At 43.8% G+C, this 25,312-nt stretch overlaps 1 protein-coding gene across 1 annotated transcript; it reads right to left on the bottom strand.

The window, feature by feature from the left end:
- Positions 1–95: 95 nt before the first annotated feature.
- Positions 96–24,409, bottom strand: mtm1 (myotubularin 1). The gene is made up of 16 exons (XM_034676618.1): positions 24,302–24,409; positions 18,071–18,152; positions 17,500–17,572; positions 16,980–17,074; positions 15,783–15,893; positions 14,953–15,054; positions 13,960–14,043; positions 12,768–12,917; positions 12,308–12,493; positions 11,931–12,113; positions 11,702–11,857; positions 7,321–7,368; positions 7,040–7,132; positions 6,634–6,747; positions 5,344–5,520; positions 96–5,115 (listed from the first exon to the last, which is right to left on the bottom strand). Exons 2-16 carry the CDS (start codon positions 18,125–18,127, stop codon positions 4,924–4,926), a joined length of 1,821 nt encoding a protein of 606 aa, XP_034532509.1. The 5' UTR covers positions 18,128–18,152; positions 24,302–24,409; the 3' UTR covers positions 96–4,923.
- Between the last annotated feature and the right edge of the window lie 903 nt (positions 24,410–25,312).

The following is a 25,312-nucleotide window of genomic DNA, read 5'->3' as shown; positions in this document are numbered from 1 at the left end:
TGTATATTTATCATCTACGGTGCGTTCAGACAGGAGCATCTTAAAAAGCTTAGTTTAAAAAGTGAACAGATCAAATAAACACGAGGAGCACAGAGTCAGAAATCCTTAAATTAATTTAATCAGTAATATTTACAGAACAGGAGCCATCCAACAGACTGTGGAGAGGAGATAACATGATTAAAGAAATATATTTGAAATGTTTCTGGGGTCACCTTCCCTTGTTGATGCCAAAACGATCCTGAAACACATTTCATGTGTATTTATAAAAAGCAGGCTAGATTATTACACAAAACCCCCAAACTACGAGAACCCCTACACGAACCAAAGAGTCCGACTGAATCAGAGACAGAGCTCCTCAGATCCACCATAGACCCCTAAGGGCATGACCCGGAAGCTTCTGTCTCTACAGTTCGAAAAAATGCCCGCCAAAATAAAAGAGAAACACTTTAAACCAATGGAGCAGAAATCCACAATTTATACCAACAATTTCTGAACCAACATTACTTTCCTTATTATAAAACTGTAAGATTGTACACTACATAAAATAATTGTATTTTACAACAATAGAACTTTAGGCAGTAAAATAGGTTTTGATTGAGGTAATTACATCATGGTTCTTGTACAGAGTAAAAAATAAAAAAAATAGATTTCATCTGTTTTTTCCCTAAAAACACGACCGACCCTCCACGCACGCTCTGTGTCGCTTCTCTTCTGTCGCCGTCGTCACAAAACCTCCTGAAACCAGATTCCTCTCTTTAACAAAGACGTCCACACAGAATCCGTTTGGTAGAACCTGTTAGATCACCTCCACCTGCCCGCTCCGAGACACGCCCACTTATACGAGTCATGTTTGAGATCAGACTGAAGGCGGAATAAACCAGCTCCCTTTAAAACCCTGTGAGTACACGTTCTGTTTCCAACGTCAACCCTGAAACTGCGTCTGACAGATCTCTGGAACAACGAATGAGCGAATCGACAGAGGTACCTTGATGACGTTAATGTAAGATCGTCATTTCAGGAGGTTAAATGATGATCGAATTTCCCTGCTCACCAACATGTAGCCCTTTGAACGAGCAGGAACCCGTGTGATGAGATCTTAAAGAACAAACCTCACGAAGCAAAAACTAGAACCCAACAGGTTCGCTCAAATCCTTCTCTCAGTGACTGATTCCAAACCCGTCACTTTGAGCAGAGGAAGGCGATAGATGGGAAAGAAAGGAAAGATCAAGCTTGGGATTCAAATGTCCGACTTGGCTTGTCTGGACTTCCTGTCCCTGGGTCTGCACATAGTCTGGATTTTAAACATTACCCGGGGGGGACTCCTGGACTCGACTGTGTTGCAGAACAGTGCTAAAATCCGATCAGTGCTGAATCTTCCTGATGGGGTCAACATGAAGTCCTCTGAATGCTGGACACGTGACGAGGCCCCGAGCGTCCTTTCTTTACCGAACACTGAAAATTCAGATTAAAGTTCAGCTTTGAATCAAACCCTGAAGTGTTCCCTGTCCAACTGCAGCGGAAGAGCGGCGAGAACAATACCACGAAGATCAACACGAGACGGATTCACCACAAACCAGTGCTGCCTTCCTCCCCGTCCCTACTTGCTCCGACCTTCCCCTCATCCACAACAAGAACTCTTCCTCATGCCGACACTTTTACTTCATCATGCTTCATCAATCAAAGACTTTGAACGCCAAACTACCAAGAACTGGATCTCAAACATGACTCAGGACCGCCGGAGGACATCTCTCCGAGGACACGGAGGTGATTCGCACAAGAATCAAGGCACAAATCTGGACAAGACCTGACACACTGAAGAATGACTTATTGCACCACGATCAAATGGAAACTGACAGTGCAGCGCTTGCAGGCACCGCCAACTGACTGAAAACCCTGTGAGGTGACCACCCCGAGTAGGTCTGAGCCTCCATCACTCAGAGGCCTTTACCAGGAACGATGCCTCTTTAGGAGTTCAGGGACTCTATAGAGCAAAAGGTTAGAAATGTTTGGGGATCGAGAACTCTAGAAGTCCAGTCCCTCTGTCGTTGGTGAGTGTCTCAAGATTAGAACGTTTATTCAGGATTAAGTCAAGATCCTTTCAACCCAGAGTCCAACGTGGGTCAGGAGGAGGACTGGCTGACACGCTTTGACCCCGGTAGTCAGACTATCCTTCTGGATCCAGCATTTCCTCACACTATGCAACTCTACGAGGCAAACCATATTGGAAATGCTCGTCCTGGAGTCACTCCTGTGTCAGAAGGATCTCTATCCTGATCTTGAGACAAATCAGAGACTAAACGACAACAAGGAAACGGGATTTGGATTTTTTTGGTGCAAATGGAAAGAACTGCTGAGGCTGTGTCGCCCGCAGACCTCCAGGTTTATCTACCCTGTTTGAGTCTGAAGTAATGATCTTCATGGTTTCTATGTGGACAGAGAGAACAGCCCTGTGTCAGAGCTGGACTAAATCTGGACCAGATCTATTAAGATCAGGTGGACAAGGACCAGACCTGGAGCTCCTTCTAGCAGTTACCTATTTTTTGGACTCTTGCTCTGCTGCCAGAGTTACCCGCCAAGCAGCGTCTCTCTGGTGGTCTATGGTGCTAAGGTGACCCGGTGCAGGTCTGTCTTGCAGTAGTGCAGACATCAGGAGCTCAGTTTTTATTAAGGGGCCCACTGTGGGCCGACTGAACGACACAGAGGAGGCAGAAAGTTCAGCCTACGGATGATTGTGATCAACAGTCATGATGAACGATACAGAACATCAGAGAGACGTTTTAGCAGCTGGCTGTTTTTAAACAAGTTTACAGTCAAGTCCTCCTCTACGGGCACCAAAGCGATTTTAGATTCTGTTTCCAACAACACACTGCTGTCCATGTGATGTCCTGAGTTTGACTCTGCACAGATGCTGTGTGGAAAACAGCTCAATGACTTCACCAAACCCCAGACTGATGAAGCCTCTGCATTTTGGACAGGTCGCTTTTCTTTCCCTGTTTACTGAGTCCTCTGGAAGTCCACTTCAGTCAGACACAGACATACTGTGTGTTGATGCCAGAGCTTTGATACTTGGTGGAGATTTGTATAGAAATGTTACGGGACACGTCAGAACTTCGACTTGAGAGGTCTGATGATGTTCTCTTAGGTCTGTGTGCCTTACATGCCTCCAGAGGGTGAACACTTAGGCTCTGTTTGGACCCTGGACAGGTTTCAGAGACCCGGTCAGGTCTCTGCATGCTACACAGCTACACATGTGAAACAAGCCTGAGGATGCAGATGTGCAGCATGCCCTGGTGTCGACTTCTGTCCATGCATGTGTGCTCTCGTTCTCCATTGGAAGCCACAGATGAGTCCACTTGTGCAAATGACGAGGAGCAAAAGCAGGACCAATGGTGCTCAGTGACAGATGGACACTGGCCCACGGTCTGGTGTGTCAACGTCAACGTGTTTCAGGCATCAAGCCTTAATCTGAGTGTCAAACAGGCCAGGAAGAACAGTTCACCCTCTGTGCTGAAGAACTCCACGACTCCACCCACGTAAGGTTCTTTTAGGACTCGACTGTGCCCCAGCTTTAGAGCTTATACCACAGTCAGTACCAGCCTGTGACAGAGCAGTCAATGCAGCATCAAGCTGACTGATCTGTGTAGACAAAGACAGAAATCCGACTTTGAGGATTCCATTCAAAGACCTGTTCAAAAGGCACAAGTGCTTCAGACCACCTGTGGGTTTCCAGAGAGGGGGAACAGTCTGATTTATAAAAGGAGTATTTCAGAGGGATCCAGAGCTGATTGGTTATTTCTGCTCCTGTCCCTGCGTATAAACATGTTTATAAGGCTTTCATGGACCTGGTCTGGGTCTCCATCTAGGGTCTGTGTTCAGGATCAGAGGCCAGCACCACTTCATATCCCTACACTAACTTCAGCACCTGAATACCTAATCACACCCTAATCACTGTGAGCCAGCGAGCACGTCTAACCTCGTGAGAACTGTTTCTGTCAGAGCTGAAACACACCTGACAGCAGCACCTGAACACACACCTGAACACACACCTAAACACACACCTGACACACACACCGAAACACACTCAGCCCAAGATTCACCAATGAGTGACGAGCGACTAAATCCACATCAGACCGGCCAAACTCTGACACACCTGGTCTAACTAAATCTACTCCTCGTGGGACGACACTCAAGACGCCGTGCAGCAGGTAGCAATGCGTGTGAAAGTGAGACGCTGTGATGACACACAGGACACCAATGAAGGAGAAGCAGGACACACACAGGAGACACGGGAGCTTCAGAGTGATCTACTGTTTCAGAGATTCGGGACCTTTAACGTTGTGCACAGAAAACTCAACACCTGTAAACAACGTCTTTTTGTCCCTCCAATCACACCTACTTCATCCATGTCTCCTGTGTCTGTGAGTGTCTGTGTGTGTGTGTGTGTGTGTTTGTGTGTGTGTGTGTCCCTGTGTGTGTCCCTGTGTGTGTGTGTGTGTGTGTGTCCCGTGTGTGTTCCGTGTGGGTGTTGAAGCCCTTGGACATGAAGCCTCTGTTCGTCTTTAAGGCTTCTCAGTTTGATGAGTGTGTAGAAAAGTCTGGTAACAAGGCTGTACTGTGACATATTGCATAAATCACCCTCATCAGCATCATCATTATCATCATCATCACCATCATCACCTCTATGTGTGTTAGAAGTCACAATCAAATCTAAGTCTTATTAGCATTCTGTGTTAGCACTGCACGTTAGCATCGTTAGCTTCCTGTGACACACAAACCAGAACAGGACATAAGTGCAAGAGAGTGTGTGTGAGAATGTGTGTGTGTGAGAATGTGTGTGTGTGTGAGAATGTGTGCGTGTGAGAATGTGTGTGTGTAAATGTGTGTGTAAATGTGTGTGTAAATGTGTGTGTGAGAGAGCAGCCCTCAGAGTGGAGTGTGTAGGTGTGTGTACTGTTGTGATGGAGGGGAGGAGGGGGAGGAGGTGTTGGGGGCGGGGCTGTTAGCCAGGCGGGGGGAGGGGGAGGAGTCAGAGAGCTGCAGCTCCTCCAGCTTCTTCAAGTACTCGTCCCTGAGCGCCAACAGCTCTTTGTAGCGCTGCTCCACCGGACTCTGCTGCTGCAGGCACATACACACACACACACACACACACACACACACACACACACACACACACACACACACACACACACACACACACACACACACACACACACACAAACACACAAACACACACACACACACACACACACACTGATCTTTAAACACGGTATGAATACACTGCCGTATGACATAGTTGAATCCACAGACTCTGTAAATACCTCTGTGTAACCTCTGAGGGCCTACCTGCTGTCGTATGCGGGGGTTCCAGCGGATGTAGTAAGTCACCCACAGCTCTAGGTGGCGCATGCTGGCGACAGGATACAGGACTCTGCCGGACTCAGGGGTGTAGAAGGGGTTTAAATAATTCTCCATCTTACTGTTGATCAGAGACCAAAGAGACACCGTCTTCGACCTCAGCTCCTGCAGATACAGAGGGGAGGGGGTGTGAGGCGTTCGATGACACAAATATACAGAGGGAAGGGGGTTTGATGCGTTCAATGACACCTAGATACAGAGGGAAGGGGATGTGAGGCGTTCACTGACACTGAGATACAGAGGGAAGGGGCCGTGAGTCGTTCAATGACACCTAGATACAGAGGGAAGGGGGTGTGAGGTGTTCAATGACACAAATATACATAGGGGAGGGACTGCGAGGCGTTCACTGACACATATATATAGAGGGAGGGGACAGTGAGGCGTTCACTGACACTTAGATACAGAGGGAAGGGGCCGTGAGGCGTTCAATGACACAAATATACAGAGGGGAGGGACTGTGAGGCGTTCACTGACACATATATAAAGAGGGAGGGGACGGTGAGGAGTTCACTGACACTTAGATACAGAGGGAAGGGGCCGTGAGCCGTTCAATGACACAAATATACAGATGGGAGGGACTGTGAGGCTTTCACAGACACAGAGGACTGCGAGGCGTTCAATGACACAGAGGACTGCGAGGCGTTCAATGACACAGAGGACTGTGGGGCGTTCACTGACCCACTGAGAACTGAGGCGTACACTGACACAAAAAACTGTGAGGCGTTCACAGAGGACTGTGAGGCGTTCACAGAGGACTGTGAGGCGTTCACAGAGGACTGTGAGGCGTTCACTGACACAGAACTGTGAGGCGTTCACAGAGGACTGTGAGGCGTTCACAGAGGACTGTGAGGCGTTCACAGAGGACTGTGAGGCGTTCACTGACACAGACACAGAGGGGTGTAAGGCGTTCACTGACACAGAACTGTGAGGCGTTCACAGACACAGAGGACTGTGTGAGGCGTTCACTGACATAGACACAGAGGACTGTGAGGCGTTCACTGACACAGACACAAAGGACTGTGAGGCATTAACTGACAGACACAGAGGACAATGCAGCGTTCACTGACACACGGAGAACTGTGAGGCGTTCACTGAGATACAGAGGACAGTGAAGCGTTCACTGACACAGACACAGACACAGGAAAGTGCTGCGTTCACTGACACAGAACAGCAGGTATTTAATATGACAGACAGGTGGAGGCACAGGTGAGGTCTTACGTGCTGGTCTCGTGCGCTCTCACAGTTGTAGAGGAACGTCCCAAAGCGACAGCTGTACAGGTGATCCAGGATGGTCAGCAGGAGGCGCTCATTGAACTCAAACGCTGTTGGGAACTAGAAGGAGAGGAGACAAGGAGACAAGGAGAGGAAAAAGGAGATAAGCAAAGATTTTAAAAATATGAGGGAACTTTTGGTGCAGCATTCTCCCTCGAGGTAAACTCTGTGTGTTTATAGCTTCCTTCCTGCAGAGGGTGCTGTAGCTCCATGATGGAGAGGATACATGTGATGTTTACAGCTCTGAGTCACATGTTTACAGTAAGAACAGAGAACTGAAGTTTCCCTCCAAAAGGAGAGATGAGTAATAACAAACATCATTCAGGTGAGGAAGTAAAGATGTGAATGTTACCTGTTTGGTCATCTGCCACACACAGTCAATGAACTGCACAAAGATGGGAGATCTGTCCTGGTCTGCATGGTTCTTATCTCCATGTCCTATCCTCTGCACGTATGCACGCACACACACACATACACACAGAGACAACTAAGGTCAATGATTCACAGGGAGGAGATCTTTGAGGTCAGTTTCTTTCAGAGATATCTGATTTAACTCCAGACTGAAGCTGATCAGCTGGTTATGTATATACAATATACATATAAGGAATAAATAACATTATAAATGTTTCTTACTGAAGCAAACTTGTGTCCAAAGCTGATCCACTCTTTTTCAATCAGAACCTGAAACAACAAAAAACAAGTTTATCCCCGACGTCAGACTGAAATGAAGACTTGTAACCTGTTATAACCTGTTATTGACCTGATAATAACCCGTTAGGACCTGTTATAACCTGTTATTAGTCTGTTAATAACTTTTTACTTGTTATGAACCTTTTATTAACCTGTTATTAACCTATTATTAACCTGTTAATAACCAGTTACTTGTGATGAACCTTTTAGGAACCTGTTAACGTGTTACTTGTTTTTTTTAACCTATTTTACCCTGTTATTAACCTGTTATCAACCTGCTATAACCTGTTATTTAACTTTTACTTTTTATAACCTGTTATTTACCTGTAACCCATTTAACCTGTTATTAACCTGTTATCATCCTGTTACTTGTTTTATTAACCTACTTTCACCCGGTATTAACCTGTTATCAACCTGTTATGACCTGTTATTAAACTTTTACTTGTTATAACCTGTTATAACCTGTTATTTACCTGTAACTTGTTTAACCTGTTATTAACCTGTTATCAACAGGGTTCCCACTCTTTTCCAGAGATCATTTCCAGGACATTTCCAGGCCTTTTTTATTGATGATAAAGCTGGTATGACAGTCTAAATTTAGTTCCTAATTTAGGTCCTAAATAGTCTAATATGTTCCTCTCAGTGGAAGTCTATATTGAAAGACATGTAGTCTATGGCTATCAATGAAATCATCTCTTACATTCTTAAAAATCATGGCAAATTGATAATAGAATAATGCAACCACAGATTTACAGCACTTCACTTTATTAGTGCAACCAAGTAACAATGATGGGCAACATCTCATCTCAGCTTTCTCTTTTCTCAAAAAATATAAAATGAGCTAAGAAAAAAAACAAAAGAGCCTGCAAAGGAATCAGGAAGCTGCCTTACTGAAATAATTAAATAATAATAATGATCACAGGATCAGTGCATTAATGACAAAAATGGCCGCAAATGTCTTCTCATAAAAACCTGTACGTAAAAGGGTTTTCATCACAAACCATTAGTTCTTGCAAAATTAAGGTAAAATATACGGTTACAAAACATCCTAAATTAGGGGCCTTTCGGGAGTCCAAACAGCCGGCTGTTCTTTGGGAGCCGAGTTAAAAGAGCTGGCTCTCTGAAAAGAGCCGAACTTCCCATCACTAAAGAACATGCTTACTACAATTTGCACTCTTAGTTTCCCTTGGAACTATTTGTATCAGCCTGTCCAATCTGAGGACATTAATAATGTTTGCTCCAGTTTGGTTCTGTTTCTGTTTGCTCGAGTTTGGTTCTGGTTCTGTTTGCTTGAGTTGGTTCTGGTTCTGTTTGCTTGAGTTTGGTTCTGGTTCTGGTTCTGGTTCGGTTCTGGCTCGGTTCTGGTTCAGTCCTGGTTCGGTTCTGGTACGGTTCTGGTTCGGTTCTGGTCCGGGTCTGGTTCGGTTCGATTCTGGTTCAGTTCTGGTACGGTTCTGGTTCAGTTCTGGTTCAGTTCTGGTACGGTTCTGGTTCGGTTCTGGTTGGGTTTGCTTGAGTTTGCTTGAGTTTAGTTCTGGTTCTACCTATAACCCTAATCATAACCCTAACCCTAATCCTAACCCTAATCCTAACCCGAATCATAACCCTAACCTTAAGGTTAAGTTCTGGTTTCGGTTCTGTTCTGGTTCTGGTTCGGTTCTGGTTCGTTTCTGGTATTGTTCACCTCGGTTCTGGTTCGGTTCTGGTTCGCTTCAGTTCTGGTTCGATTCTGGTTCTGGTTCGGTTCTGGTTCGGTTCTGGTTCAGTCCTGGTTCGGTTCTGGTTCAGTTCTGGTTCCGTTCTGGTTCGGTTCTGGTCCGGGTCTGGTTCGGTTCTGGTACGATTCGGTTCTGGTACGGTTCTGGTTCAGGTCTGGTTCGGTTCTGGTTCGGTTCTGGTTCGGTTCTGGTTCAGTCCTGGTTCGGTTCTGGTTCGGTTCTTGTTCGATCCTGGTTTGGTTCTGGTCCGGGTCTGGTTCAGTTCTGGTACGGTTCGGTTCTGGTTCAGTACTGGTCCGGGTCTGGTTCGTTTCTGCTTGGGTTTACTTGAGTTTGGTTCTGGTTCAGTTTGCATGAGTTTGTTTCTGGTTGTGTTTGCTTAAGTTTAGTTCTGGTTCTAACCCTAACCCTAATCCTAACCTTAACCTTGATCCTAACCCTAACCCTAATCTTAACCCTAACCCTAACCCTAATCCTAACCCTAATCCTAACCCTAACCCTAACCCTAACCCTAATCCTAACCCTAATCCTAACCCTAATCTTAACCCTAACCCTAATCACAACCCTAACCCTAATCCTAATCCTAACCCTAGTCCTAACCCTAAACCTAATCCTAACCCTAACCCTAACCCTAATCCTAACCCTAATCCTAACCCTAACCTTAACCCTAATCCTAACCCTAATCCTAATCCTAACCCTAACCCTAACCCTAATCCCAAACCCTAATCCTAACCCTAACCCTAATCACAACCCTAATCCTAACCCTAACCCTAATCTTAACCCTAACCCTAATCACAACCCTAACCCTAATCCTAACCCTAACCCTAGTCCTATCCCTAAACCTAATCCTAACCCTAACCTTAACCCTAATCCTAACCCTAATCCTAACCCTAACCTTAACCCTAACCCTAATCCTAACCCTAAACCCTAATCCTAACCCTAACCCTAATCTTAACCCTAACCCTAACCCTAATCTTAACCCTAATCCTAACCCTAACCCTAATCCTAACCCTAACCCTAATCCTAACCCTAACCCTAATCACAACCCTAATCCTAACCCTAAACCTAATCCTAACCCTAATCACAACCCTAATCCTAACCCTAACCCTAATCCTAACCCTAACCCTTATCACAACCCTAATCCTAACCCTAACCCTATCCTAATCCTAACCCTAATCCTAACCCTAACCTTAACCCTAACCCTAACCCTAATCCTAACCCTTACCCTAATTCTAATCCTAACCCTAATCCTAACCCTAACCTTAACCCTAACCCTAATCCTAACCCTAACCCTAAACCCTAATCATAACCCTAGGATCAAGGTAAGAATGGTTTTCTAACAGAATAAATGCACAAAATTGGTCAATTATATGTCTTCTCATAAAAACACGGTACGTAAAAGGGTTTTCAACACAAACCATTAGTTTTTGCAAAGTTAAGGTAAAATATACGGCTACAAAAGATCCTAAATTAAGAGTCGTTCGGGAGTCGAAAGAGACGTCTCTTCTTTAGGAGCTGAGTCAAAAGAACCGGCTTTTTGAAAAGAGCCGATCTTCCCATCACTGAAGCACATGCTTACTACCATTTGCACTCTTAGTTGCCCTTGGAACTATTTGTATTGTAAAACGTATCAATGTAAATACTTCAGACCTGTACCATAGTGATAAACAGATAACACTTCAATTTGAATCAAGTAAATACCACTTGTATACTTTAAAACAGAGGGTCATTTCATTCCTTGTGGACTCAACATGACAGCATTTATACTTTTCAAGTAATTGATCTTAAACGCTTTCAGAAAATTAACAGTAACAAGACTCACATATCCCTTCGAGCCACCAAATGGTATCATAACAATGGTGTATATGCTGTTTTGTAATGACAGCACAATTTTATAATTTATTAGAAATTTGTTCAAATTATTTCACGCTATGGTTCGCGGACCCCCAGGGTTCCCAGGACCCCACTTTGAGAACAACTGAGCTAGAGTACGGTAATTGAGCTCTCAGCCTGCAGAGAAAGTTGTGAGGCACAGACCCCCAAGCTCTCTGCTGACTCCACTGGTCACACTACAACTTAAATATAAGACTCTTTGAATCAAAAGAGCACTCTACAAGGTTAATGTACCATAAAACATAAACAATATACCCCCGTTTTCTGTGAATGCATGATTATGAAGTGAAGGAGAAATGATTTGAAAAAAGTTGTGCAGTGTCGCTGTCTTTTCCAGCACAGCATGCACTCAACTTTCAATGAATGGGGATGTGTTTTGTTAATAGGGTCAGGTCGCACGCAGCCATGTTGGAATAATTTTCCAGGACTATATGTGATTTTCCAGGACATTTGACTTTTTCTCCCATTTTCCAGGTGTTTTCCAGTACTGGAAAACTGATCAACTGTTTTCCAGATTTTCCAGGTTTTCCAGGACGCGTGGGAACCCTGTATCAACCTGTTGCTTAAACCTGTTATAACCTGTAATTAAACTTTTACTTGTTATAACAGGTTGATAACCTGTTATTTACCTGTAACTTGTTTAACCTGTTATTATATATTATATATGCGTGAGTGCGGGCGTGCATTCGTGTTTAATCTGTTTATAGTCTGACCTGAAACCCTCGGAGCGTGCGGAAGTGACTGTCCAGCATCAGCATGGCGAGCGAGGTGAGCTGAGCCGTCCTGTCCCAGCCGTCGCTGCAGTGAACCACCACAGAGTTCCCTCCTGAGACCTTATCAGCCACCTGGATGGCTCCTGACAGCACAAGCTGCAGAGCGGACACAGGTTAGAGACTGCAGCAACACGCAGAGAGGGTGTGTCCATGAGTCTGCTCCTCTCACCTTGATGTGCTCCAGCCAGTGCGTGGACTCTAAGCTGGACAGCCAGTGAGACTCCTCCACATTGGGGTAAACGATGTCTTTGAGCTTCTTCAGAGACTCTCTCATCACATGGATGTTCTGAATGTCCAGGAAGATCAGCTCTGCATTCTGGTACTCATCTCCCTCATACCCTCCTCCGGTCGCCTGGAAAAAGAGAGGGGAGGGGGGGACAAGGGGAGAGAGGAGACATCTGTTATGATGATCTAATCGATGTCTGATGTAATGTGTTATCCTTCAGTCAAACCTCTGATTATTTTATTTCACGTTGCTGAGTGTACAGACCACAGTGGGTCACATGTTAACAACCATGTGACCTCTGACCTCCGCCTCCCTCTCACCTTGTTGGCCACGGCGTTGACGTTGGGCCTGGCGTCGTAGATGGTGAGTTTGGTGGTGTCGTTGGCCTCTCTGATCATGTCCAGGTAACGCTCGTCGTCTTTGTTCCTTTTCCCCGACATGCCGACCAGAGGCTGACTGCAGCGCACGATCACCGCCTGGTTCTCTCGATGGATCCACGACAGAACCTGAGGAAACACGTCAGACACACGTTCAGCGTGAAAAAAAGACGCTGCTGATCTCAGGTGATCACACCTTACAGAGAGGATCGCACAGAGGGAGCGCTTTACTACCTACAGACAGCTGAGATGCCACTCTGCACACACAGCAGAGTGAAAGTGGGTTGGTTAGTAAAGTCTCTCTCTCTCACGTTAGAGATACAGGTGATAAAGGTGATAAAGGCGTGGTTCTTCAATGTCAGTGATATCAGGTGAATAGGTGGTGATGTATGGTGTGTCTCACCGGGATGCGTCCTCTGGACCTGAAGGCAGAGACCCTCCTCAGGTCCTCCTCTTTACTCTTAAAAGGAACAGCCAGCACGGTGGGGTAGGTGTCACACAGCTCGTAGCTCTTGTTGATGAAAGTGATACGCCACTTGTTGTTGGGTAAGCCCTGCAGAACGAGACACAACACACTCTGTAAACACAGCTCCAAACGCAACCTCTGCAGTCGACACGCTCACCTGGAGTCTCCACAGGTACTTCTGATCCTGATGACAGGTTATATAAATATAAACCATGATCATGATTAAAGTTCTGAAGTTGTGTCAGAAATACATGATAACACTAATATTTTACAGGTTTGTTTTTAAATCTAATCTTCAATAGATTCAAACTTTAGGAAAAACGTCATAAATCATTTAAAGATCTTTTACTCAGATATTCATCTTCAGAGGGAAACTGGAGATCTGAGTCAGAGATAAAGTTTTTATTTTATCTACAAACGTCCTGAACATAGCTGTAATCTGAGGGGTCTGCAAGATCTGAAAATCTAGAGGATCTGAAGGAGCTACAGGATCTGAAAGATCTGAGGGATCTGAGGGATCTGAAGGATCTACAGGATCTCAAGGATCTGAAAGATATGAGGGATCTAGAGGATCTGGGGGTTCTCTAGGATCTAAAGGATCTGAGGATCTAGAGGATCTGAGGGATCTACAGAATCTACAGGATCTAAAGAATCTGAAAGATCTAGAGGATCTTAGAGATCTAGAGGATCTGAAAGATCTAAGGGATCCAGAGGATCTAAAGGTTCTAGAGGATCTGAAGGATCTGAGGGATCTGAGGGATCTAGTGGATCTGAAGGATCTGAGGAATCTAGAGGATCTGAGGTATTTGAAGGAACTACAGGATCTGAAGGATCCAAACTAACTAGAGTATCTGAAGGATCTGAAAGAACTAAAGGATCTGAAGGATCTAGAGACTCTGAGGGATCTAGAGGATCTGAAGAATCTTTGATCTTAGGGATTTGGAGGATCTGAAGGATCCAAGTGTGTCCTCTTTAGAATAATGAATCACCCAGGATCACTCAGGGAGCAGGCTTTCCATCAGAGTATCTCTGACCTGTTCACTCTCTCTGCCTGCTGGTCTTATTAATACCTGTTTACACTCTACATATATATACACACACACACACCGTGTTGTTGTTTCCTGCTCACCTGCCGTCTGAACTCCTCTATGGGTTTGTAGACACTCCAACCGTTCTCCTCGTACTTCTCCTGAGTCAAGTATGCAAACAGCGGCTGAACACACACACGCGCACGCACACGCACGCGCACACGCACGCGCACACACACACACACACACACACACACACCCACACACACACACACACACACACACACACACACACACACACACACACACACACACACACACACACACGCAAACACACGTCTTAGAGTTTTTAAACACTGTCTGTAGTCCAAACAGAGAAACACATTCAGGTGACAGAACCAGCGAAGTATCCTTTGTTTGAACTTCTATAAGGTAACATATCTAAAGTTAACAGAGTCCTGATGTGTGAGGTCATCACTCTGATACCTCCATAACCCTCTCTGTGTGTGTGACAGCATCTCTTCACTAACAGAGTGTCACAGTCAGACTGAGTGTCTCTCTCAGGTGTATCATATGTAAATATCTAAGTCTGAAAACAAATCTACACCCCTGTCTCTCTAATACCATAGAACCATGAAGATAAACCTGATCCAGGTCTCAAACTATCTGTGAGGGTCTCCACCGTGTGCAGCAGCCGTTCACAGAAACATGACAGCAGCAGGGTTTGGTTTCCTCTCACAGACAGCAGCAGATGTATCTGCAGCGTGGGCAGTTAGCTGTGTCACAGCGTGAGGAGGCTGCAGCTCTCCAGTGTTTCAGTGTTTCTGCGTTCATGTGCAGCAGTGATATAAACGGAGCAGGACTATAACCAGAACGAGAGGAGTTTACTGCTATAAATACAAAGATCCAAACACAGAGAGGGCATCTGTTTCACTCACTCCTCTACACAGTGCTCACTCTCACACCTGTCCAACTGTGTGTGCCATCTATCAAAGGAGCAAACAATAAGGTCTCCTATGCTCCACAGAGGCCTTCAGCAGGTCAGTAGGGGGCAGTAGAGAGCAGAAGAATAAGGTAAAGTCAGTGTTTCTCACCAGGCCGTGGGAGAGGGGGAAGGCGTGTCTGAAGAGCAGCTCGAAGATGTCTCTCCTGCTGTGACCCTCCTGCTTTAATGCAAACCTCAGGTTCCTCATGTCCTGAACACACACACACATCAACATTGTATTTAACACACACACACTTTAACACACACACATGTACCTATGAGATATAAAAAACAAAGTGAGGTTACAGAGATCTTCCCAGGATCAGATGCTCTCTGATGGAGGCTTTAAACAGAATCAGTGAATCAGCTTCGGCTCCCACACGTTCCTCTGAGCTGCCTTCATGACTCACACACACATGCACACACACAAACACACACACATGCACACACACACACACACACACACGCGCACACACACACACAAATACACACACATACACACACATACAACCTCCAACAGTTCACCCACAGGACACAGGTATCTGTACTAATAGTAGCAGCTAATGGAGCCACCAGCTGTTAACCTCAGGTGTAGAAGTATGAGCTCATTTGGTTATTAATCTCTTAAAATTAAAAACTCTAATATTCTGCTCAAACAATCAAACATGAATGCACTTCAGGCTTCACTCTGGCTTCCTTCAGCCACACACTGATGTTCTTGTGATGCTCTTGTAATTAACAGGTTTTAAGTTTGCTGAAATAACAACATCATGATGCAGATTAGCCAAAAGTCCGGAAATCTAAACGCTGATTGTCTTTAGTGACACAGCATCAAGCAGATCTGTGTCAACAGGATTTGAACTTTAAATCTCTATGTGCCTCTGTGTCTGTCTGACACAATGGACTGTCTGAGTAACACATTTACACACATACACACACCTTGCAGGTGATGTCCAGGCCGTAGGAGTTCTCTCCTCTGCTTGAGGCCCCGCCCATTTTCTCCACTCGACCGATAGCACCCAGAGGAACGTCCAACATCACCGCCACGTCCTGCAGAAAAGACAGGATGTGAGGACGCAAGATCGCTCACTCAATCAAGCATCATGCAAACAAACACAGCAACCTGTAAACACCTGAAGATTAAAACACTGCTAGATGGATGGATTAAAAAACATTGTCTGAAATATCCTCATGGACGCTCCAGTTGAAACAGGTGTCATCCCGTTTTCCCCAAGAACCATCTTGTTTTCCTAAAAGCTTATCTTTTATTCCCTTATGGACCATCTTGATTTACTGATGACTTTCTTTTAAAATCTCATTTTCCTTGAGGATGATCTTGTTTTGCTCTGGATGATCTTGTTTTTGCTGCAAATCATCTTTTTTTGCTATGGACGATCTTGTTTTGCTCTGGATGATCTTGATTTGCTCTAAGTTATCTTGTTTTTGCCGCAGATCATCGTGTTTTGCTCTGGACGATCTTGTTTTGCTCTGGATGATCTTGTTTTGCTCTGGACGATCTTGTTTTGCTTCAGATCATCTTGATTTCCTCTGGATGATCTTGTTTTTGCTGCAGATCATCTTGTTTTGCTCTGGATGATCTTGTTTTTGCTTCAGATCATCTTGTTTTTGCTTCAGATCATCTTGTTTTGCTCTGGATGATCTTGTTTTTGCTGCAGATCATCTTGTTTTGCTCTGGAAGATCTTGTTTTTACAGCAGATCATCTTGTTTTGCTCTGGATGATCTTGTTTTTGCTTCAGATCATCTTGTTTTGCTCTGGATGATCTTGTTTTTGCTTCAGATCATCTTGTTTTGCTATGGATGATCTTGTTTTACTCTGGAAGATCTTGTTTTTACAGCAGATCATCTTGTTTTGCTCTGGACAATCTTGTTTTGCTATGGATGATGCTGTTTTATGGAGCTGGTGTTGTGTTGGAGACTGCTCCCAGTCAGAAAGTGTACCTGGTGTGTTTTTATGGTCTCAAGTGTATTCACAGATATGGGACACCAGAGCAGAGACTGAACTCTGTCCTGAGTCTCAGTCAGCTGTGAGTGTTTGGGGTTCAGAATTTCAGATAGCTCACAGCTGAGGAGCAGAGTGGTTATCTTAGTTTTCAGGGGAGGTTTCTGAGACTTACAGCGTCTGAGCTCTTGAAGTAGAGTCTGTAGTTTGTGATCAGCACCTTTCCTTTCACCGCTCCGTTATAGGGACACATGTACATGACGTCTTTATCTGCAAACACAAAGACAGAGTTACTACAAGTCTCCGCTCACACAGGCTGTCTCTTTCTCTTACATTAGCCCTGTGGTTAGCTCGTTTTGGTGATGTGAGATTAGCTCACGAGCAGAGGAAGCAGAAAGAAGAAGAGAGGCGTGCAGGAGAGAGGGCTTAAAATACAACCACTCTGAGAGTCGAGTGAGACTGAGAATAAAACTAACTCATCAGACTTTCTAACAGAGGACGATCAATCAACAACAGAAGGTCTCAGCAGGTCCAGATGTTTCATCCTCACTGTTTCAGACTGAAGCAGGTCAGCTACTGATGGATGGGTCGCTTCTCTTTTAGGGTTGAATAAAACGTCAGCTCGAGCACGTGATAACAGGGAGAAGGTTCCTGGTTCAGGTGTGTAAAGAAGAAACTGAGCCTTATGTTCTCACCTATGATCCTCTCCTCTCCTGGAAGCAGAGTCACGTCAGACAACAACTCCATCTTCAGAGACTCTCTGGACGTCTGTAACACACACACACACACACACACACACTGTTATCCTGCACCTGGGGGAGGCGTGAGGCTGTGGGAGGAAACAGTGGAAGCTTTCATCTTTATTTAAAGGTTTTATTGTGGATGCCGAAGAACAAAGAGAAGCTGAGGCGTGTTTCTCTCCTCACCGACGATCATCGCGCTGAGATCTGGACGAGCAGAGAGGAAACTAAAGTTTACATTGAACTTACATTTACTTTAAAGCCACGTCACATGTTTTTAGCATGTTCATTCCCTGCTCATTCAGGAACACGTTTCAGTCTAATGGGGACTGATGTGACGTGTAATCAGGTCAGGAGGTAAAATATGGTACTCTGTAAGGTCTCTGTCAACCACCAGGGGTCACTGCTGCACCCTCACCTGTAAGCCTCTCTGCAGGGACGGGAGTGTTTACCTGAGTGCTCCCGAAAAACCACCTGCAGACAGCACTGTATCATAATCACACATGCACATGCTCAGTGCACTTACACTGGAGATGTGTGTTTCCAAGGCGTTGGAGTTATAGACTGAGACTGGTGAGGCCATCGCTCGGGGAGGGGGCTTCCACAGGCTGAGAGAGAGAAAGAGAAAGAGAGAGAGAGAGAGAGAGAGAGAGAGAGAGAGAGAGAGAGAGAATGAGAGCATTAACAGGGTCGGACCGCAGCACACTCGGCTCCACTCTTCTTCCAGATTCAGCAGAGATCCTGTGAGATCTCTTCTGCTCACACCTGGAGGACTGTACCTTGTGATGTCAGACAGGATAACACTCTCAGTAACACCCTGACAGATTCACAGAAGAACACTTCACACTGCAGTAGCTCTCACAGCGCTCTCTTTCCTCTGAGAACATGTTTGGGGTTTAAACTAACGTGTAAATAAAATGAAGGTTTGTATTTGATACAGTGAAATAATCCTCCACAGCTACTGTCACCAGGCTCCAGTAGAGAGAGAGGTTTAGAGTGAGACAGGTGAAATGATGCTGAATGTGTCATTAAACCGCCGGTCTGAGAGAGCACAGTCTGTTCCATCTTTCAATCTGGAATAAAAGTTCGCTCTTAAAAGGTACAGTGTGTAGTATTTGAAGGTGCAGTGTGTAGTAGTTAAAAGAACAGAGTGTAACATTAAAAGGTACAGTGTGTAGTATTCAAAAGGTACAGTGTGTATTGTTTAAAGGTGCATTGTGTAGTATTTTAAGTTACAGTGTTCGATTTAAAGGTGCAGTTTCTAGTATTTAAAGCTGCTCCTCTGTGAGAGAGGGGAGGGCCCTTCATGGTTTAATAACAGGACCTTTTAAAGCTCTGACTGTTTAACAGCTAACTGTGACTTTCTCTACACACTGATACTCTTTAGTTCAAACTTCAGATACAGGGAAACATTCATATATTTACCTCCATGCAGAGGCCACTCGAGGACAGGATATCATTTTCACATCCTGTCACGCTCTTATTTAGAGGACACACAGAAATACTTATGAGACAGCGAGGACGTCATGCAGGGAAATGACCCACAGCAGCATCTGTTAGACGTGAACTACCTTTTAAAGTACCTGCAGTTAGCCTCTCAGAATAATGAGTTACCTGATGCCTGTACCTGTCTGCAAGGTACGCCTAGAAGTATTCCTACACCTGAGCTCCTTACAATGAGGGGAATATGACAAAGCTGATCACTGTTAAAAACACTTCAGGCAGCAGTGAGCTGGCTTCCTCACTCTTCAATAATTAACCACACAGCCTTCTTCTAAGACATAGGACCATCCAACAGGACAGACAGGTGAGGACAGGTGTTCAATGGACTAAAGACCTGAGCATCGTTAAACACTACACTGTTCCTTTAAATGCGACGTACTGTAGCTTTAGATACTACACACTGTACCTTTAAATATGACACGCTCTAACCTTTAAATACTACAAACTTCACCTTTAAATACTACAAACTGTACCTTTAAGTACTACACACTGTAACTTTAAATGTTACACACTGCACCTTTGAGTACTACACACTGTTCCTACAAATACAACACACTGCTTCTTTAAACACTACACACTGCACCTTTAAATACTACAAACTATTCCTTTAAATACTACACACTGCTTCTTTAAAAACTACACTTTGTACCTTTAAATACTACACACTGTATCTTTAAATGTTACACACTGTACCTTTAGGTACTACTCACTGCACCTTTAAATACTACACAATGTACCTTTAATTACTACACACTGCACCTTTAAGTACTACACACTGTATCTTTAAATGTTACACACTACACCTTTAAACACTACACCGTTCCTTTACATACTACACACTGCATCTTTAAACACTACACACTGCATCTTTAAACACTACACACTGCATCTTTAAACACTACACACTGCTTCTTTAAATATTACACACTGTACCTTTATGTACTACTCACTGCACCAAATACTACACACTGTGCCTTTAAATACTACACAATGTACCTTTAAATACGACACACTGTAGCTTTAAATAATACACATTGAACCCTAAAGTACTACTCACTGCACCTTCAAATACTACACACTGTGCCTTTAAATACTACACACTGTGTCTTTTAATACTACAGTCATGGCCAAAAGTTTTGAGAATGACACAACTATTAATTTTCACAAAGTCTGCTGTTTCAGTTTTTATAATGGCAATTTGCATATACTCCAGAATGTTATGAGGAGTGATCAGCTCAACTGCAATTAATTGCAAAGTCCCTCTTTGCCTTGAAAATGAACTTTATCACCAAAACACATTTCCACTGCATTTCAGCCCTGTCGCAAAAGGACCAGCTAACATAATTTCAACGACACACAGGTGTCACACACATTAACACAGGTGTGGGTGTTGATGAGGACAAGGCTGGCGATCAATCTGTCAAGATTGAGTGACTGGACACTTTAAAAGGAAGATTGTTCATGACACCATTGTTCCTCATCTGTTAGCCATGGTTACCTGCAAGGAAACACGTGCAGCCATCATTGCATTGCACAAAAAGGGCCTAACAGGGAAGTTTATAGCAGCGAGTAAGATTGCACCTCAGTCAACCGTCTATCGAATTATCAAGAACTTCAAGGAGAGAGGTTCAATTGTTGCCAAACAGGCTCCAGGGCGCCCAAGAAAGTCCAGCAAGCGCCAGGACCGTCTCCTGAAGGTGTTACAGCTGCAGGATCGGGCCACCACCAGTGCAGAGATTGCTCAGGAATGGCAGCAGGCAGGTGTGAGTGCATCTGCACGCATAGTGAGGCGAAGACTTTTGGAGGAAGGCCTGGTGTCAAGGAGGGCAGCAAAGAAGCCACTTCTCTCCAGTAAAAACATCAGGGACAGACTGATATTCTGCAGAAGGTACAGGGACTGGACTGCTGAGGACTGGGGTAAAGTCATTTTCTCTGATGAATCCTCTTTCCGATTGTTTGGGGCATCTGGAGGAAGGCTTGTTCGGAGAAGACGAGGTGAGCGCTACCATCAGTCCTGTCTCTTGCCAACAGTGAAGCATCCTGAGACCATTCATGTGTGGGGTTACTTTTCGGTCAAGGGAGTGGGCTCTCTCACAATCTTGCCTAAAAACACAGCCATGAATAAAGAATGGTACCAGAACGTCCTCCGAGAGCAACTTCTCCCAACCATCCAAGGGTAGTTTTGTGATGAAGAATGCCTTTTCTAGCATGATGGAGCACCTTGCCATAAAGCAAAAATCATAACAAAATGGCTCGGGGAACAAAACATTAAGATTTTGGGCCCTTGGCCAGGAAACTCCCCAGATCTTAATCCCATTGAGAACTTGTGGTCAATCCTCAAGAGGCGGGTGGACAATCAAAAACCCACAAATTCTGACAAACTCCAAGCATTGATTATGCAAGAATTGACTGCCATCAGTCAGAATTTGGTCCAGAAGTTGATTGACAGCATGCCAGGGAGAATTGCAGAGGTCTTGAAAAAGAAGGGTCAACACTGCAAATATTGACTTATTGCATGAATTCTGTGTAATTCTCAATAAAAGCTTTTGATACTTATGAAATGCTTCTAATTGTATTTCATTATACCATAGAAACATCTGACAAAAACGCCTAAAAACCCTGAAGCAGCAGACTTTGTGAAAATGTAAAATTTGCGTCATTCTCAAAACTTTTGGCCATGGCTGTACACACTGTGCCTTTAAATACTGCACACTGTACCTTTTAATACTACACACTATGTCTTTAAATACTGCACACTGTACCTTTTATTACTGCACACTTTTCCTTTAATTAAGAACTTTAAAGCAGATTTAAGGTTGGAACAGACATTTTTCTGTGTTCTCTTAGACTGGCGGTTTAATGACACACCTGTCATCTGTACCTGTCTGAACATGAGGGAAAGTGAAAATATGCAGCAGAGGGCGAGTCAGAGTGAGAGAGAGAAGTGAAACTGAGGAGGCTGTATTTAGTCACGGGGTCATGTGATGCACAGATTGTATTTCTGGTAAATATCAGTTAGGAGGATTCAGAGTAAATCATCAGAAGTAGTTCAAACAAACACGTGAAGCTCTACATGTCTTTACTCTGCATGAACACCTGGATGTTATTACACACCTGACACCTGCCTTCCTTCTGATGAAAGATCAGATCTGATACACACTTATGATGGGGATGAGTCCCTAATTAAACTCTGTGTTTACTTCAGTGTGCGTCATGAGCAAACAAACCTTCATGTGACGAGCAGACTGGGCTGCACTGAGCCAATCAATCACAACATTTGATCATCTACAGAGTCTGTTACTCTGACACTACTATCTGTGTCAGACTGATGAGGAAAAACCGTCTGCACTTAAAGGACAATCCATTCATATCACTACTCAGGTGTAACTGCACACTTTACCTTTAAACACTACACACTGCACCTTTAAACCGAACACTGTACCTTTAAACCGAACACTGTACCTTTAAATACTGAACACTGGTAAACCTGCACATACACTGCTCAGGTGAAGCTGCACGATGCACTGCATACTGCATAAATAACCCTTCACTTCATCATGAAACATTTGTTTTCAACTAATGAAAAAAAAAAAAAAAGTTTTTCCTTGCCGCTGTAACTAGCTAAATACTGCGATGTGCAATGCTCATGATGGCTTAAGGTGGGGTCAGACTGAGTCTTACCCTGTATTGAAGTTGGGTCTCTGTTCATAATTTGACATAGAGTGGTCTAGACCTCCTATGTTTGTAAAAGCGTCTTGAGATAACGTTTGTTGTGATTTGGCGCTATACAAATAAAGATAGATTGATTGATTGATTGATTGATTGATTGTAATCTGGAACATTCACCGCGGATCAAAAACTACAGTTATGTAAGGGTCAGAGGTCAGAGGTTTAAGGTGCACAGGTGAGTGTTTGTACAGGTGAGAGAGAGAGACTCAGAGTTTGGGAAATAGACTTAATAATATACACCTAAACTAATACATATAGTGGTTATATGTTGTTTTATGTCATAACTCCATACAGCATGTAAACAAACACACCTTCACTGTAAGAAGAGCACCTGTTACCATGGTAACTGCACACTAAAGATGGAGGAGAACGAAGCATCCGATTAAAATCAAACAGTCTGAGGAGGTCTTCACAAACCCTGATCCTCATGTTTTAAAATCAAAGTGATCGTTACCTCCGTGCTTCATTTACTAAAACACAGCTTCACCTGAAAACACCTGAAAACACCTGAAAACACCTGCATCGGAGACGGGTTGAGATATAAATATTTAACATTCAATGACTCACAGACTTTAAACTCTCTGATGTCTCTGTTGATCCTGAAATAAAGGTCCAGCTTCAGTGCAGTCTTTCACTCACCTGTGTGTGTGTTCAGGTGTATCATCAGAGACTAGATAACAAAGTCACACAGGTACATGTGGACTGTCAATAAATGTGACACACTCTGACCTGCAGCTGTTCTTGACCTCTGATCTGCAGCTGATCACCATTACATCAAACACAGGGCAAATACTACCCCGGCAGACACCTGAGTGCACCTATAGGACTGACAGACCACAGGATGATAGTCCCGTGATAGACCAGGTGATGGAGCCGGATCAGAGACAGGTGATCTGTAGTTTGGACCCAGTAACTCAGGGTGGATCCGGATCAGAGACAGGTGAGCTGTAGTTTGGACCCAGTGACTCAGGGTGGAGACGGATCAGAGACAGGTGAGCTGCAGTTTGGACACAGTGACTCAGGGTGGATCCGGATCAGAGACAGGTGAGCTGTAGTTTGGACACAGTGACTCAGGGTGGATCCGGATCAGAGACAGGTGAGCTGTAGTTTGGACACAGTGACTCAGGGTGTAGCTCTGTGTGTTGACACTGTGCGGGCTGATAGCTGCTCTGTATAAACACTAACAGTGTCTCTAAGTCTCCCTCTCCTCACAGAACACAGTCTGACTCTGACCCGCTCACTCTCCTGTCTGAACCCGCTCATACAGACCAGAACCAGGCGGACTAAACTGGAATAAAGCTCCTCCAGAACCCTGAACTGAACTTTTCCAACTCTGCCATTCCAGCAGGCACAGCTGTGGAGCTGCACCAGGAAATAGCGGAGGCCTAGCCCGTACGACAGCTCGTTCCCGCCGAAAAACATGCTCGTTTAACCCCCCAGGAGACAGAAACCTCCGGTAAACCTTCCAGAACGACCCCCGGTGTGACCTCGGGAAGCCCCGCTGAGGCCAAATGTCTCAACTTACCCGCAAAGTGCGATTCTCCCGTGGCTGAATGTCGATCTGTTTCCCTCAAGCCACAGCAGGAACTTACTCCACGTCACGTGCCGTGCTGTCAGGGCGCGGATTGGCTGGTTGTCAAAACGGGGCCCGAATGGAATGATGGGGATTGTAGTTTTTTGTATGCTGCCATGTTCCCTTTGGATCAGGAGAAAACTCAGTTTTTGTTTATTTTATAAGTCAAAACGACATCACATAATATTATATAATATAACATTATATTATATTATATTATATTATATTATATTGTATTATATTATATTATATTATATTATATTATATTATATTATATTATATTATATTATATTATATTATATTATATTATATTATATTATATTGTATTATATCATATTATATTATATTAAAGTATATTATATCATGTTATAGTGTATTGAAAAAGAATGAATTTCCCCCCTGGGGATTAATAAAGTACATTTCTTCTTCTTCTTCTTGTAGTATATATATTATATGTTGTTATGTTGTTTTACATCATATCATATTATATTATATTTTATAATATGATATGATATGATATGATATATTATATTATATCATGTTATAACATGTAAAATATCATAACATATATTAACATATTTTATGACTATTTAAGATTACACTTTTTTAAAATGTTGTTTTTATTATATATTTTTGTTATATGTAAGAAGTTTGTGCTTATAAGTTTACTTTTCACTCTCTATGTGGCTGAAATCAAAAATGTATTTCTTATTATTGTTTTCCTTTTTTCTGTTGTTAGCATTAACTCTGTCTAAGGAAGCCTGGAAATGATAATGTACTGCAGCTGAATGCTTAGCTGTGATTGCTGTGCAATAATAAGTACAGGCCTGAATGTTATAAAGTAACTAAAGACCTAAATCACACCTATTGCTGCTTTTGATTTTTTTCAATCATACTATTGTAAAGTCAGGAGTTTTTCTATCTCAGTTTATCAAATCATACTCAAGTCATATGAGATTCAGG

The sequence above is a fragment of the Notolabrus celidotus genome, chromosome 23 (assembly GCF_009762535.1).
Source record: "Notolabrus celidotus isolate fNotCel1 chromosome 23, fNotCel1.pri, whole genome shotgun sequence".
NCBI lineage: Eukaryota > Metazoa > Chordata > Actinopteri > Labriformes > Labridae > Notolabrus > Notolabrus celidotus.
The sequence above is the reverse complement of the archived record's forward strand: the minus strand, read 5'-3'. Positions and strand labels throughout refer to the sequence as shown.

Excerpts from the sequence above, each read along its gene's own strand:
- mtm1 (XM_034676618.1), bottom strand. The coding sequence starts at position 18,127 with ATGGCCTCACCAGTCTCAGTCTATAACTCCAACGCCTTGGAAACACAC. Across the intron at positions 12,114-12,307 it reads TCAACGCCGTGGCCAACAAG|GCGACCGGAGGAGGGTATGA; the intron begins GTGAGAGGGAGG and ends CTCTTTTTCCAG. Across the intron at positions 5,116-5,343 it reads ACCCCCGCATACGACAGCAG|CAGCAGAGTCCGGTGGAGCA; the intron begins GTAGGCCCTCAG and ends ATGTGCCTGCAG.